General features: G+C 43.1%; 1 protein-coding gene across 1 annotated transcript in view; it reads left to right on the forward strand.

The window, feature by feature from the left end:
• Positions 1-16,747, forward strand: part of Grin2a (glutamate ionotropic receptor NMDA type subunit 2A) — a 279,877-nt gene that overhangs the window by 211,215 nt on the left and 51,915 nt on the right. Inside the window, exons 4-7 of the mRNA XM_048332404.1 lie at positions 1,716-1,921; positions 6,582-6,750; positions 6,878-7,031; positions 12,448-12,573. Of these exons, the coding sequence (XP_048188361.1) occupies positions 1,716-1,921; positions 6,582-6,750; positions 6,878-7,031; positions 12,448-12,573 (655 nt within the window). The remainder of the gene's footprint in view (positions 1-1,715; positions 1,922-6,581; positions 6,751-6,877; positions 7,032-12,447; positions 12,574-16,747) is intronic.

Here is a 16,747-nt window from a genome sequence, read left to right on the forward strand (position 1 = left end):
GCCTCTCTGAAAGGCTGTGCTTCAGTTTTCCAAGTTAACTGGAAAGGAAAGGTGCTTGTTCAACATGTTCCCAAAGGAAGATGCTTACTAATTTTTAAAAAATAATCAGTGCACAATTTTGTATTATTGGCTTGGTCATTATCTAGTAGCTGACTGGTAGTTCCTGAAGGGGTTTTGTTTCATCTATTATCAACCTCAGGCACATAGTAGGGGTTCAATAAATCGACATGGAGTGAATGAAGAATTCAAGGGGCTCAGAACTTGTATTCCCCATCGAAGTGTGGGTAGATGGGTATGTGTATGTCACCAGAGCCCAGATCTTCCTTGTTTAAAAGGGACAATATCACCAGAGCTAGACACTTTTGTAATTTGCCACATGGGATGTTTCTTTACAGCCAGCACATAGGTTCCGCCCCCCCCCCCCCCGCCCCAGTGCAAATGATGAGGTAATTTCAAGGTGCACGGGTTCTATTCTCTCCCTTAGCCATCAGCCCCTGCTGCCTTTCGTGCCTGGGTTCTCTTTAAGGACCTGAGATTCATTTCTGGTGACACTGACGCTGCCGGAGGAGAGGTGAGCAGGTCACGTCAGCACCGACAGGCCTGCACCTGCACTTAGCTTTCCAGAAGAGGTGTTTTCCTTGAGGTTGGTCATACAAATAAAGCAGTGACCTGTGGAGTCAGGCGACCGTGCAGGAGGGAGCAGGAGAAAGTGCATGGCGGGGGCAGCCTGTTCCCTTGTGGATGTGAATAGTGCCAATAAACTGTCAAATAAAATTAAAGTTCAAAACATACAGCCTTCAATTTGATTTCGCTAAGATGCCGGCTGCTACTCGGAGGAAATGCAATCGATTCTATTTTGACAGGTCCTGGTGCACACTAAGCAGTAACTGTCTCCACTCAGTGCGGATTAATAGAAATTCACCTCTGTTTGCAACTTAAGGGAACCATAATCTGGGAGACGGAAGTGAGGCTTCCAGCTCTGTCACCGTCTCTGCTGCCCACAGTTGCCTTTTCCCATAATCCCCTTCTCTGTTTTGCTCTTTTTAAATTTTTTTTTAACAATTACTATCTTTAAGTAGCTTCACAGAGCGGTTCGTGAATACGATGCATCTTGATCAGTGTCACCCCTTTTCAACCTTCCCACCCATCCCTCCCCTCCCCACCCCTTCCCTCACTCTTCTTAATTGTGTAGGATCTCCATGAGATTCTTGACTGCGTTTTTCCTCTCGTCTCCTGTTCACCTGCTGCTGCCTTCCTCCCCCCTTTCTTCTTTTCCTTTTTCTAGGCATCTTCTTCGTCTTCCTCCTTCTTCCCATGCTCTTTTCAGTGTACTTGAAGGAAACGCGTGTGCTCCACGCCCTGTGTGGGAGAGCTTGCTTGGAATGGTCTAACTAATGAGTGGCAGAAACAGGCATTCAAACCTATGGGCATAAGGTAGTGATGACATTCGGGGCCTGAACTCTGCCAGAGCACTGGCACTGCCCAGGGAGCTGCTTGGACATGGCTGCTGTGACATGTGTGTTTCGTAGGCCTCTGCTCTCTCTTGTTCCTCAGTTTACTTAGCAAGTGGACACCTATGCAGAGGAATGTAGCCCTGACAATGGGTGGGTGGGGGTAGGGGGTCTCTTCTCGGTCCATCTATGGGGCAGGGCCTTCCCCTTCTAGAAATCAGTGGTGCAGATGAGCACAGGTATGTTTCTGTGCTTCCGGTGTAGGTGGGGAAATGGGAAAACCAGACCCTGAGCCTGAGGCACGCCGTGTGGCCGAGGTACAAGTCCTTCTCGGACTGTGAGCCGGATGACAACCACCTGAGCATCGTCACCCTGGAGGAGGCCCCCTTCGTCATCGTGGAAGACATAGACCCGCTCACCGAGACGTGTGTGAGGAACACAGTACCTTGCCGGAAGTTCGTCAAAATCAAGTGAGTGCTGGGGGGGCCATCGCCCAAATGTGGATGGCTTGTGTTGCCCCGGGGACGGGATATAGAATTCAATTGTGGTATGTAATGGCGAAGGTACCCTATTATAATCATGTAATAGATCAAAAGACTTGAACAAATGCTTGGAGGTGCACGGAGTTTGCATTCACTTAATTCCACTAGCAATGTGAGGTGAGTGGTTTTGCCTATGGAAAATTGACTTTCTTTTAAAGTTATAGAAAATTTAAGGAAGCAGTTCATCACCATGCATAGCGTGAATGGAAGCGGAAGCGGGGGAGGGGCTCTGTCGCTGGCCCAGCTGGCCTGGACGCCTCGGGCCTCACCAGCAGGCCTCGCCTTTGGGTTGTCCTCTGGTAATGGCTTCTTTTCCGTTTTTTTTTTTTTTTTCTTCTCATTTTTCACCCTCCCTTTTCCAGCACATTCTTTCTTCTCTCTTTCTCCTTTATACTTCCCAGATCAACACTTCTCAAAAATGTCTTCTAAAAAAATCACCAACAAAACTGTGTCTATTCCTGGTGGCCATCCTACGGCCGTGGTCCAGGCAGAGCCTGAATGCCTAATGGCTTCCCATCTGGACCACAGCAAGCACCACCCTGCCAGTGCCGTTCCCCCTGCTGTTACGTCTGAGTGAAGGGCTGACGTGCAAACCCTTTGGGGACATAGACGTGACCTTGTGCCCATGGCCACATCGTCCTTAATACAAACATAAGCAGAGACACCAGTCTCTGGGGGTGGGGTGGGTCTCATGAACAGAGAAGGCGTGCTATTGAATGGAGATATTCCTCCTCTGGGTATTTTCTGATTATCCCTTCCTTCTGTCTGGCCGATTCTAACCGGACCTTTAGGTTTAGCCATGTTCCCTCAAGTTGGGCAAGCTATGCCTCCTTCCACACAGGGCATCTAAGTTGCTCTTCCCCATCCCCAGCATCGCACCTGTTTTTATCATTTGTCCTGAAGATTGGCTAAGTTTTCATTTTATTTCATTCCAATGGCATATGAGGTGAGTAGTCTTGTCAAGGGCAAATTAGTGAAACAGAGTTATGCAAGGTGAAGAAACATGTTCAAAGCCAACCAGAGAATAAACAGAAGAGGTGGGATTCGAACATTGGTCCTTCAAGATGACACTGCCTAAAATAGTTATAAGTACACGGCATGATACGACAAGGTTTGTTGAATGACTACCTGATGAGCAGAAACGTTCATTCCCCCGCTCCCGTTGTAACTTCATCCTCAGTCATTTCTATCCAAGATGCGAATCCCCAGATCTCAGTGCTTGGAATCAGGCTATTTTAAAAATCATGTGTTTTTAAAAATACATGATTTCTAAATGTGTTAAGAAGGCACATTTGGTTCAAAGACAATTTTACGAACGAAGCCATTAAAGTTAGCCTCTTTGGAGTTGAAACTCAGTGTAGATAATGAAAAATAAATATGTACTCATAAGTAGGCCCTTCCCTCCGCAGGGCTCAGGGATGGGGGGGGCATGCCAAAGCAGGACATGCATGTACCCTATTTTACAGGACAATGTTTGATCACTTTTGCTGAACTCTCATAGCTGAATAACACAGACTTCATAAATAGAATTTTGACTAGAGATGAGTTAATAAATGTGTAACTGTATAGTAAGCTGTGTAAGTGTTGGGCACAGTCTAAGGAGAGACAGGGAAGAGAGTAGAAAAGACAAAAGACAGGGATAACAGCCACGTGGACACAGCTGTAAAACAACTTGACTAATGAGACGCAATAACAAGAGTAAAATGAGGTCTGTGGGCTACTCCAGCTCACACATAACTAAGCTTTAAAGTGATATATAAAAGAACAGGAGCCAGACATGGGAAGGTCTGGGAGAGGAGCCAGCCACATAGAGGAAACAGCAGGTGCAAAGGCCCTGGGGAAGGAGAGAGCTTGGCAAGCCGGGAAAACAGAGCATTCTCCTAGTGGAGGGGATGAGCTGGAAGGATCACGGTGGGGGAAACAAAAATGAGAATGTTGTTAAAGGAGGTTAGGATTTGAGTGTGTGTTCTTTGAGCAGAAGTTGATTGAATAAAGAAAACAGAATGTCCAGCTGGCGCAGGGCAGGGCATCACGTCAGCAGGAGGCGTCATCTATAACTGTGATGCCCTCTGCATCTCACTAGGCCTAGAGGAGATTCTTAGTGAGTTAAAAAGGAATTCAAAACCTTCAGATTCAACGGCCTTGGAGCTGAAAGCAAATAGACCGGAAGTCTTGAGTCTTGGCGATCCTAAATGAATCGCTGCCTTTAAAAGGATAGACTCTTCTGTTGAAGACTATAAACACCCTAGCATGTCTTAAGTTCAAGTTCTTGGCTCCTGTGGGGAGGTGGTAGTTTCCAGCCTTCCTCTTCCCCCACCCCTCTCTCTCTATCTCTTTCAACATAAGAAGTCTCCTGTGCCTCTATGTATGTGAAATTAAGAGTTTTTTTTATTTCCTTGAGATCGATGGAACACTACTAAGGTCCACTAATTCTGGCATTAACTCAGATTAGGAAGCTCAGCATAAAGTCTCACAGGGGTTGAGGGGTTGAGACAGGATCTCTGATGGTCAAGTGGTTGCCTTTGGTGATGTCTTCCCAGCTTTACCCTTACTCCCCGCTTCTAAATAGTGGGGTCTTGACACACACTCACCTTTGGCCAATCAGAATGAGGCAATGCAGCAGGCTCTTCCTCCTGGTCTAGGTGGGTGATAAAGATGTGGAGACTCCATTCCATGGCTAGGAAAGCTAAGGCTTGAGGATAACACCTGTTGTGAAGTAGCCAACACTGGGTGTGCCTCAGGTTCACTTTGGCTTGAGGCTTTCGTTTCATCAGGCCAGTGCCACAGCACCAAGTTCAAGAGAGCACCATACCAAACCAAACCAGCCTGACTCCATCCGCCTTGCGGAATGGATACCTGCTTCCTAGAAAGTCACAGCACTGAGCCTACTGATGGTTGTATGCAAATATATGCAAATACACACAGATATGGTTTCCCACCATCCATAAGCTTGAGAGTGAAGGGGCAGAACTGGTCACCCAGCCTCTGAGTTTAGAGAGACGTCTCCCTGATGGCTTTGTCCAACAGAAGCAGGATGGTGACGCAGAAGCTGGGAGTAAGAGAAGAGTGGGTAATGCTCAGTGAACACAGTGACCGAGGACAGCCAGTCTGTAATCCTGAGATGCAGGAAAATACTCAAAAGAAAATTGTCGGGCTGGGGATATGGCCTAGTGGCAAGAGTGCTTGCCTCGTATACATGAGGCCCTGGGTTCAATTCCCCAGCACCACATATACAGAAAACGGCCAGAAGTGGCGCTGTGGCTCAAGTGGCAGAGTGCTAGCCTTGAGCAAAAAGAAGCCAGGGACAGGGCTCAGGCCCTGAGTCCAAGGCCCAGGACTGGCAAAAAAAAAAAAAAAAGAAAAGAAAATTGTCAGACAGGTGCTCATGTCTTAGGCCTGTAATCCTAGCTACTTGGGAGGCTGCAATCAGGAGGATTGTGGTCCAAGACCACAAGCTGAAATGTTTGTAGGACACCCCTCCCCCCTTCTCAACCCATAACTGTGTACAGTGAAGCCCACCCTAGCTAAGGAGGAGGCCAGGACTGGGAGAATTGTGCTTCGGTGGAGTCCAGGCAGAAACATCTGTGAGACCCCATCTCTACAGAGAGAAGCAGGGTGAGATGGCACATGCCTGTGAGCCCAGCAACCTGGGGAACTGAGACAGCAGGGTTCTCCCGTGCATGGCGGAAGCTCATGCACTGCCTTTGTATATAAGCTGTGCACACACTTCTCCTACTTGGTTTGGGAGGTTTGGTATTTTCTCTACATGTAGTGTTTGCATCGATGTTCTTCACATATGTCTTGGCCCAGCGAATAAAACTGCATGCATGTCCTAAAAAGGAATGTGGTCGAGTGTAGGATCACCTTAAGGTGGTGATGCAGTCTCTATTTTACTTAAGGTTTTATTCCCCCCCTGATCAAGGACATTGCCCTTCAAAAATGTCACCTTTTATATTTCATGCCATGCAGATATTTAGGGGAAATGTTATGAGCGAACTCTTATTTGACAGGTAGCTTTGTCAAATAAAGTCAAGCTCACAGCCTCAGGCAGAGGTAAAACACAGGTCTCCCAACTCCTAGGAATTTTCCAGGTGCCCTCACGTCCCTTTGCTTTTAAGACTTTGTAAATGTGAGATGAAATAAAACCCTCGGCCACTGGAGACTCTCACGCGCTCCTCTCTCCATTTGCCAAGAAGTTTTTATTTATTTATTTATTTATTTATTTATGATTCGGTTCAGATCAGATGACTAAACTCTGGTCTGAAGAGGTTCTGTGTATTGTAAACCTTGGAAAGAAATTATAGATTTCAAATAGGGGTGCAAAGAGCACCTACTTCAGAGAAACATCCTGGAGGTGAATCTAACAATTCATATACAGCATTTAGCCGAGTGCCTTGTCGATAGTAATGGCTCAATAAGCTTTAGCTACTTTCACAAGAACCACTGTAGTTAAAAGTGTTCTTGGAAAGACCACTTCCCGTTGAGGAGCCTCGACTTCCCTCCTGATGGAAATACCCAGGAAAGGTAGCTAACCAAGTGCAAAGACCATCGGGACTAATGTTCCATGCTCTCTGGAATTCCTTCACAGCAATTCCACCAACGAGGGGATGAACGTGAAGAAGTGCTGCAAGGGGTTCTGCATCGACATCTTAAAGAAGCTGTCCAGGACTGTGAAATTCACCTACGACCTCTACCTGGTGACCAATGGGAAGCATGGCAAGAAAGTGAACAATGTGTGGAATGGGATGATTGGGGAAGTAAGTGACCTTTCTGTCCTCCAGGCTCCCAGTCCAACAGAGGGTCTTGGGTCTCCCAAGGATGCTGGGAAGGGTAAGTAGAGCTACTGTTCTTTTGTCATCCCCCCTGCCCCCACCTTGTCTCCAGGTGGTGTATCAGCGAGCAGTCATGGCTGTGGGTTCACTCACCATCAATGAGGAACGTTCGGAAGTGGTGGACTTCTCAGTCCCCTTTGTGGAGACCGGAATCAGCGTCATGGTTTCAAGGAGCAATGGCACCGTTTCACCGTCGGCTTTTCTAGGTGTGTGACCATCCTGGTGACTGTGGTTTTCCCATACGGGATCATAGGTGCTCTGTCTTATTTGCACCAAGATTAGGCATCAGACTCGATCTTATCAATTCTGTTTGACCGCATGCCGTATTTTCCAGTACATTCATTCCATCAGTATGGTCATCTTGCCCCAATCCATGTCCCCCTCTCCCTCCATTCACATCTTTCATTCAGCTTTCACTTGGAAACTTTTCTGCTGAAAATTCCTATCCCATATTCAGAGACTAATCTTGGTCCTGTGGGATGTGTGTTAATAGAGATATTGCTCACAGCCTCGAAAACATTTACAAAACAAATAAACCTGTCTGTCCACAGTTAATTTAAATCAGTCTATAAACCCTTATTCAGCATCCACACACCTATCTTTCGTCCTACTCTCGAATGACAGTCATTTATGCCCTAGAGGAAAGAGGGAGAATAATGATGATTGTACCGTGATTTATGCCAGTGCTCTGATCAACAAAACACAAGTAGTCTGAAGAACATGCACTGATTTAAATTAATGGGATCATATTTTAAATGGTGGCTATCTTTAACACCAAATAGTTTGTAAGGCAAGAAATGTTACTGACTTTCCTTTCAACCTTCTCATAAATTTATATGTTTACATTAAAGTTTTTCCCCCTATATCAAGGTAGAATTATATTTTCTATCTCCTGGTTTTCTTCAACACTGTAGCTGTATGTACATTAGGTAAACAGGCTCAAGTATAGGAAACTTCATGAAACATAGCCTACCTACCACTCCTAATTTTTTTCTTTAAAGTGTATATCAGCCAGGTACTGGTTACTCAAGATGCTGAGATCTGAGGATCGTGGTTTGAAGCCAACCTGGGCAGGAAAATCTGTGAGACTCATATATCCAATAAACTACTCAAAAATAGTCAGAGGTGGTGCTGTGGCTCAAGTGGTAGAGCATTTGCCTTGAGCAAAGAAAAGCTCAGGGACAGTACTCAAGGCCCAGAGTTCAAGCCCCAGCACTGGCAAAATAAAAAATAAAATAAAGTGTATATCAATGGTTTGGTTATTATAAGTTATTTTTGAGTTGGCTATCTATGTTGAATATCATGAAGCTTGGATAAATTCCTGTGGAATTTGATGGGATGGCCCCACATTTGAGGCAGCTAAAGAAAACAGAACGAGATCAGGAAAACAGTTTTATTAAGCTCAACTAAGTTTCCTACATTTTTTCCCCAAAGATAAAAACATGTGTAAAGGAGATGGCAAAGTAGAAGTAACTTCTGGGTCACCAGCTCCCGGACCCACCGTGTGACCCTTCCTCTTTCTCTGTGATGTGTCAGGTTCCAGTGAGACCGCCTGTGCCTCTTCCTCTTGAGTGAAATGTTGACTAACAGGATTTGGGGATATTGCCTTACTCATGGAGGCGTATGGATTTACTATTTTCATTTCTGATAATCCAGTTAAGCTGGTGAAATCCTTGCCACTCACTGGATTTGGTTTGGCACTCGGTGCTTCAGCTCTCAGAATCTGTGCTGGAGTGTATTAATAGAGAGCTTAACAAATACATACCTCATTATGTTCCTTTGGTCCCTTTGTCTGACATGGACAAAGACATCCATATTAAGATAATAATAAGGGATCCTGATTGCTCCAGGAAGAAGGCAGCCAACGATATCAACAGTGTGTGCACAGTCTTAATTATTGGTTAGTTGCCCTGAACCCACCCCCTGCCCCCCAATTCTCAGGCTGGGGCAGAGAATATCTTCCCTGAAGGTTAAGGAAGGGTTGGAAGAAATGAGATCATGCAACGAAGTGGAAAGAAATTTGCTTCCCCACTCCCTATAAATTGTCTCCATAAACTGGGCTTTTGTGGTTAGTGCTTGTAATCCTAGCTACTCAGGAGACTGTGATTTGTGTGAAGGTTGTGGTTTGAAGCCAGTCTGAGCAGGAAAGTCCAAGAGACTGTATTTCTAATGAACCACCAAAAAGCCAGAAGTAGGGCTGCATCGCAAGACGTAAAGAGCTACCCTTATTGGAAAAAAAAAAAAAAAGCTAAGAGATAATGCCCAGGCCTCAAGTTCAATACCCAGTACAGGCACAAAAATTGTCTTTATCATAACTTCTTGGTGAGCTAGAGAATACTTTTCCCCCTCAGTTCAGCATGTCTCACAAAAATGAGTCACTAATATTGAGTCTGGTCTCAGCCTACTTTCTCTACAGTTAAAAACAAACCTTACCCATATCAATAGACATTTCCATTAAAAAGTCAAGATTTTTTTGCCAAATTTATCAATCCCCTCCCCAACTCTTTCTGCTGTATCTTTAAAAATAAAATTGTAGCTTGAGAAAATGATTTCCAAAGCCGTTTTTACACAGTAAGCTTAATATTTTCCCTAGTCACAAAATTACACCCCGATTTGATTGACTCTGCACCCCCTTATTTACTGTCATTATCTGCAGGTTTTGAAAGTTGTAATGAAGTGTGCTAGGCTACGTTTTTCCATTCACTGGCTCAGTCATCCGGATGAGCCAAAACATTCAAAACCTGATTGCATTGCCCTTCATTACGTCCCATTCTTTCTCCTCCACAAATTCCATTAACTCACATCAGAAGTGCTTGCAGGTAACGCCACTGAGCTTTTGTGTAAAAAAGACAGAGATGACGTCTCTGACGATATTTCCATCCAGTTAATTCTTCAGACTTGCCAAGCGGATGGATTCTTTGATCCCAAAGAATCACAGACCCAGTCTCCTGGATTGAAGTTCCTCGATGGATAAATGTCGAATCTCTTTTTAGCTGTTGGAGGATGTAATCTCCAGATATTTTAAAAATATATTTCTGGGTCATTCCTGAGGTGTGGGTGTGTGGGGTGTTTGAAATCAACCACCTTTCAAGACATGTATGGGTTCATAATCTACAAAACAGAATCCTTCAATCCATCACCATGACAAGTCCAGGGACAATGACGTCATTTCCAAGTGAGAAGACGTCTGAGTTCAGCTGCTTGACTGGTTACCAAGAAACACACATTTTAAGGCCTGGGAATATATGGCTTCGTGGTAGAGTGCTTGCCTTGCATGCATGAAGCCCTGGGTTCGATTCCTCAGAACCACATAAACAGAAAAACCTGGAAGTGGTGTTGTGGCTCAAGTGGCAGAGTGCAAGCCTTGAAGAAAAAGAAGCCACAGATAGTGCTCAGGCCCTGAGTCCAAGCCCCAGGACTGGCAAAAAAAAAAAAAACCCAAACCAAACCAAAAAAACAAACAAACAAAAAGAGAAACACACTTTTTCAGATTCATTGAGTGTACTTACATTAACAAGATTGATTTTTTTCAGTACCATGGATAGCACCCTCCCACCCTTTCTGGCTCTGATCCTGGAATCACACAGGTGTTGTATTCACTGTATTGTGTGTATACAGTGTCCAAGGCACACTGCCAAGTGCTGCACAGGTGTCTGTTTCTGTTGGCATCAGAATGGTGCTCCTCTGGTCAAATGTATTGTGTCATTACTGGACCTGACCTGGAGAATTAGTAAACCAACTTGGAGAACAGTCATCTCTGTTCTTGAATATTAAATACCTTTAGTCTCTTCATTATTCCTCTATCCTCATTTTTGGTTCCACCTCATTACCAAATTGAAGTGATGTCAGGCACATAATGCTACTTATTACTCAAGCCAACTGAAGATACATTTCCGTTAAGAGTCCCATCGATTTCTTGGAGCTCATCTTGTGTTAAGTCAAATAAGTTGTGCTGTTACCTGTTGCCTTTTGACATAGTCGCACCATCAAAATTACATTGCAGAGCATTTGCTCCAATTTTTTTGATGATCTAATGTCATGAAAGCTTGGGCACATCAGCTCCTTGTTACATATTAAGACCTTTACATTGGAATTCATGATGTCCTCTAGCTGTTACTTTGTCACAGAGTCTAATGAGAAGGTGACTATAATCAGCTTAGTTCTTTATTATGATAATGGGTCTTTATTGTTATTATCTTGTTAAAAAGCAATTTAAAAATAATAAAATGTCTACTACATGAGAGGTATGATTGCACGTACTAGATTTTAAACTGAGGAAACATTTACTTATGAGGAAAAGAAGTTCAAATTCGTGGGTGTCCACGGGCATTCATTCCAGTCACGCAATCAGGCAAAGCATATTCATATTTAACATCGTAATCTCTGTTGATTTTCTAACAAATCTATATCATAAATGGATAAAATGACTTCAATCAGTTAATTTTCATATCCTCAATCAGGTTAAATAGAAATGCTAATTTATTTTACACAGAATCTTTTCCCTTTCTAGTGTGGCTATAAGATATTTAGACTTCAGAGTTGGCTCTGCCTTCTGAGTCACCCACCTACTGCCTAGATTACCTGGAAAAGATGTGGGAGAAGTCAGATGTAGGGGAAATAACCATCCACTCATCTATTCTTTATTTGCTTCTACTCTTCTATTCTTTTCCTGACAGTTCTGGGGATTGAACTCAGGGTTTTAATCTCTCACTTGGTTTTTGCTCAAAGCTGGCACTCTACCTCTTGGACCACTACCATTTTCAGCTTTCTGCTGATTAACTTGATATTGTTAAAAAAAAATCTCTTGGATTAGTCTGCCCAGGCTAGTTTCCAACCAAGAGTCTCAAATCTCAGCCTCCTCAGTAGCCAGTATTTTCAGGCCTGAGCCACCAGCATCCAGCTCATTGTCTGTACTCTTTAGGTGATTCTTTTTCATTGAATTACCACATAAACATAATATCCTCAAATGACTTCCAATTGTATTTAAGCCTGCTATCACCTCAATATGATTTGAAAACTAGAGATCTCATCTGTCCACAGCAGAAGGTGGCAGATAATCTCCTTCCAATATCTTGTCAATCCCATGACTTTGATGATCCTTTATAACAAGCTATCATTCTCCCTTTATTTCTGAAATTGCCACACATCATTCTACCAGTATATAAAAATAGAGAGGAAACTAAAAGTCAGACACATGCCAATTTGCAGATACCTTATGGCTATTTAGGTCCACTCTTCCTTCCCCCTCCCCTTTCTGGGCTTTGGTTTTCTGGATGGTTCTAAAATTACATAGGGCCCTGTGGCCTGTTTATTTGCATTCCAACTCTCTTCATTGGATCATTCCTTTGTTTCTGTTCTCCTTGACCTGATTTATAAAATGTCATATATACTTTTCTATTTTTATCATGTTATGTGCAGTCTTATAAAATACTTCAAGTATTTTGTAGAATACCGACTGATTTGAATGTATGAATAAGAAAATGGCTAGCTTCTTTTGAATGATCAGATTTGAATGGGATAGGGCTTCTTGGTGAGCTTGCAAATGGATATCTGGGCTTCTTGCTGGAGGTGAGGAAGAGCTGACTGCCTCTTTCTGTTCCTCTCCCTTCTCTCTATCCACAGAACCGTTCAGTGCCTCTGTCTGGGTGATGATGTTTGTCATGCTGCTCATTGTCTCAGCCATAGCCGTTTTTGTCTTTGAATACTTCAGTCCTGTTGGATACAACAGAAACTTAGCCAAAGGGAAAGGTAAGGACCCTCCCTGAGAATAATTCAAAGTGGATAGTTAGGTTTGCAGGCTCCAGATGGTGCAGGTGGTATGAAAGAATTCACCAAGAGGCAGAGGGGCAAGGAAAAAAGCAAAGGTAATTATTTACTTTCTAAGAGAAAAAAAAGGGGCCAGGCACCCTAGGAAGTGCTAGAGTGACCACTAGAGGTTGGGGCTTGGGTTTATAAGCACTTATGATGCAGAAGAATGTCTTGCTGATATTGTTTTTGTAGGATTAGTTCAGCTAGCTGTTAAGGAGGCTACTGGGGTGGGCTGTTTCCCATTGGTTCTATCAATGTGGTTGCAATCAGCTAACACAATCTTTCCCAGGGATATGTTATTAAAGCAAGGTGCAGCTAGGGTTCTGCTTGAGTTCAGAACAGTTTCTGTGAGCTAGCCCTCTTGCCAGATGGCATGGAGTCCTGTACAAGGTGGATGAAGATAGACTAATTTGGGTTGGGGGCAGGGAGCATCTTACAAATGCTACTTCATTTATCATGGGTGAAGGTTTCCATTTTAGAACACTTTGCCCGGGTAAGCCATTGTATGACTGATGCTGGCTCATTGATTTGACTTCAAATGCCAGACAAGTAATGATTTATTTACTCTACCTAGAAATAAATAAATAAACAAATAAAGCAAAATGAAACATTCTAATCATCTTCTAATGTGAAGTCAATAGTGGTTAGAAGGAAACCATTGATAGTCAGTTTTTCCAGAAAGCAGATTTGATGAAGGGTGTTTTTTTTTTTTTAAATTAATTTTAAAAGTATGTGTCAAATCATAGCAAGGTTCAGTCTTGGTCAATGTAAAGAAACTAGCCTTATAAAATCCAGTTTAAAGACATGCTTCAAACCACTGAATCATATTTGCATTTGTTTGACAAGGAATACAACTATAAAATGGTGTCTTTCCCAAACACATTCCATTTTCCTCTTGACAGTGCCTGACCTTACTGCACTGAGCTTGATGAATGAGCAATCAGTAGATAGAAAATTGAACTGGGAGACATTCATTGGCTATAACTCATTAAGAGGCCCCCATGCCTCTTCAACAGTTCATAAACACATTACATCATTTTGAGTGGGTTTTCCTTAATGCTCTGCACCTTCTAAGTGGACAATGTCAGAAAGATTCTAACACTGAATCTCCTTCCCAGGAAATGACTAGATAAGCTGTAGGCTGAGGAGACCTCTGGGTGGGGGTGTAGCTCAGTAGTCCGGCACTTGCCCAGCATGCACAAATCTCTGGATTCCATCCCCAGTACCACAGTAAGAGGAGACCTTGAAGTCTGGCATGCCTCCCTCCCCCATGTCAACACTTTAAGTTGACATAGATTCTTTTCACTTGAAAGATTCGATATTGGAAATAGCTATTTGCCAATTTATTTCAAGAATGTATACCAAAAGAAGTATCGACATTACAGTAAGTCTCAATTTCAGCCGATGCAAAGAAAATAGCCTTAAGAGAGTCTCGTTTTCTTCAAACTATGGAATCATATTTGCATTGGTTTCTCAGTACATACAAACATGTGATGGTGTTCTACCATGACGGTCAGTAGGTCATGGGAATCTATCAGGGTCTTAGTTTTATTGACATCCTTCTACTTCTTAACCATTTACGAGTGGCGATTACTATGTAAACGGCCTCTAGACAACCAAAGAGTAAAAAATGTCATCAATAATCACATTGAGTTTAAGTGAGATATTGCAGTCAATAAAAAGGCAAAGCAATTTAGTATGAAGGAGCTTTCCAACAAGACAGAGGCTGAGATCATTTTCTGTGAGTGATGACACTGCAGTACCATAGATCTTAAAGTGTGACAATCAGGTTGTGCTGCTGTGAGCTCACACAGCTATTGGATGGATATTTCCTGAGTGGATAATCTGTGTCACGCTCTCAACTCATACAGGAGACGAAAGACTTTCTGACCCTAAAGGACCTTAGGCTTTAGTACTGGAGGAAAATAAGCATATAAATTAAAGATCATAGAGTATAATCCATTTCAAGAAGAAGGAGAGAAAAATCTGAGTGACGTGGTAATGTGACATGGCTGGGGCTGGGTTGCTATTTGAGACGGGATGTTTGGGAAGCGAGACAGCTGAGATATGAAAGGTGAGCAACATTCAACCGTGTGAGGCACAGAGAGAGGCACTGGTATAGCAGGAGCAGCAAAGGTCTGGTATGTAGCACCTATCATGGTGTGTTCAAGAAATAGGAATGATGGAAAAGAGAGAGGGAAGGAGGAAGGGAGGGAGGATGGGAGGGAGGGAGGGAGAGAGGGAGGGAGGGAGAGAGGGAGAGAGAAAGAGAGATCCGGGAAATGAGATAAAAATCAGGTTGACCACAGGAAGTGAGCATTCTTGGAGGTCAGGGTCTACTCCAGTAAGGTAATGGAAGGAACATCAACAATGGAAGCAGGGACATGAGTCAGGAAGGTGCCACTATTTTCCAAGAAAAAAAAGAATCACAGTGATTTGCACTTGATCAAAGGCAGTGGAAAGGGAGCTCAGCAGGTTCATTGGAAGTAGCTACATCCTGGAGGGTGGAGATGAAGCAGAGACCATCACATGCAATCATTCCCCGAGGCATGAAGAGTGCACTGGAAGACCAGGATAAGGAACGAAATGAGTGCGTGGAGTCTGCAGCCCGGCCTTATGCCGAGGTTCTCTGTGTCTGGCTCATGAGAGCGTGCTGACTCTCAGAAAATGATTGCCTCCTGTTTCTTTGTGCACCATAGTTTTGTGGTTCTATTTCACTGCCTTTGATGGCATAAGTTACATGGCTTGGCGGAAGTATTCTTGAATCAGGAATTCCCAAAAGTGCTCCACAGAGCCATCACGATACCTGTCTCGGATTCTCACATAGCTGTCACTTCTGATCAATGTGCATCTCTGGTAAAATTAAGTGTTTTGTGTTGTTAACTGGAATAATAATAGTTATTGTTATTATTATTATTATTATTCTCTAAGAGTTCACAGACTCTTGGGAATAAGCCCACAAGATCCTAAAACTAGGCAAAGAGGAATGGGAAAGCTGAAGACTGAGAACAATAGAATTAGCTGCCTTATCTCTAGAGTGATGCATTATGGACAGTGTGAAGTAGACAGGAGCCTGAGTTTGGCCTCCACAATGGAGAAAGTTTGCGTTTCTTAGGCTCCTTGCCCAGAAAGTCCTCACTTCCATCAGCCTGAACTCACAGCTGCCACTTTATTTATTTATTGCCCACTTCACTTTGCCTTACGAACTAAAATCCCAGTGGATCATTTTCCCTAACTTTGTTTACTTAAATGGCATAAAAAATTAACCTTCTGCTAAAAGAAGGCCTTTCTTACGCCCCACCCCTTGAAATGAGGGCATAAGTTAATTTTCCCTGTGAAAAATAAGACTTGAAAACAATATCTGGTACTCACAGCTGACATGTTGTACTGGAACACCTTTGTACACTGCTTCTTAAAGATAATAATTAGAGATATGTATGTATATATAACAAATATGAAACAAAAAGGACATACATAATACGATGAAATGTGAAAGAAAATCCTAATGTGTTTCACAGTCTGCATAGGCCATGTCCCTATACTCCTGTGTTTCTCCTTCTGCCTCTTTTAGTTAAGCTCTTGCAAGGAACATTTAAGGCTCTTCAAAAGGGACGCATTGCTGCTGCAAAGATACACAGAGGGAGAAAATGTGCTGGGAGAGCAAGAGTTCATTTTCCATGGTCCTGCAAATGAAATGTCTTCTGTCTGTGAAGCGTTGGAAGAATTAAGTTCTATTGTTCTGTCCCTTAATATCTCCATTTGGAGAGAGTTTTCGTTTGGTTTAATTCCTATATCATGCCACTTTACATCTGAATTTGAACAGGAGCAATTGCTAAGGACAATTGAATGAGAATACCAAACATTGGCTCCCTCTGAATTGCATGGTTCTTTGAGGATGGCACAAGAATACTGAAGCAAGCCCTGTGCACACATTTTTTTTTGTGGTCAGACTTTCTTTATGTTTATTAAGGAGATTGGTTCCTCCAAATAGAAATATAATCCAAATTTAAAACAGGTCATAACTACTGCACATTGAAACCTCCATTTTGCATAGCAATTTACTTTTCCTTTCTTCCTCTTTTTTTTTTTCCTTTTGAAGGAAAAGTAACAAACA

The sequence above is a fragment of the Perognathus longimembris genome, chromosome 23 (assembly GCF_023159225.1).
Source record: "Perognathus longimembris pacificus isolate PPM17 chromosome 23, ASM2315922v1, whole genome shotgun sequence".
Lineage (NCBI taxonomy): Eukaryota > Metazoa > Chordata > Mammalia > Rodentia > Heteromyidae > Perognathus > Perognathus longimembris.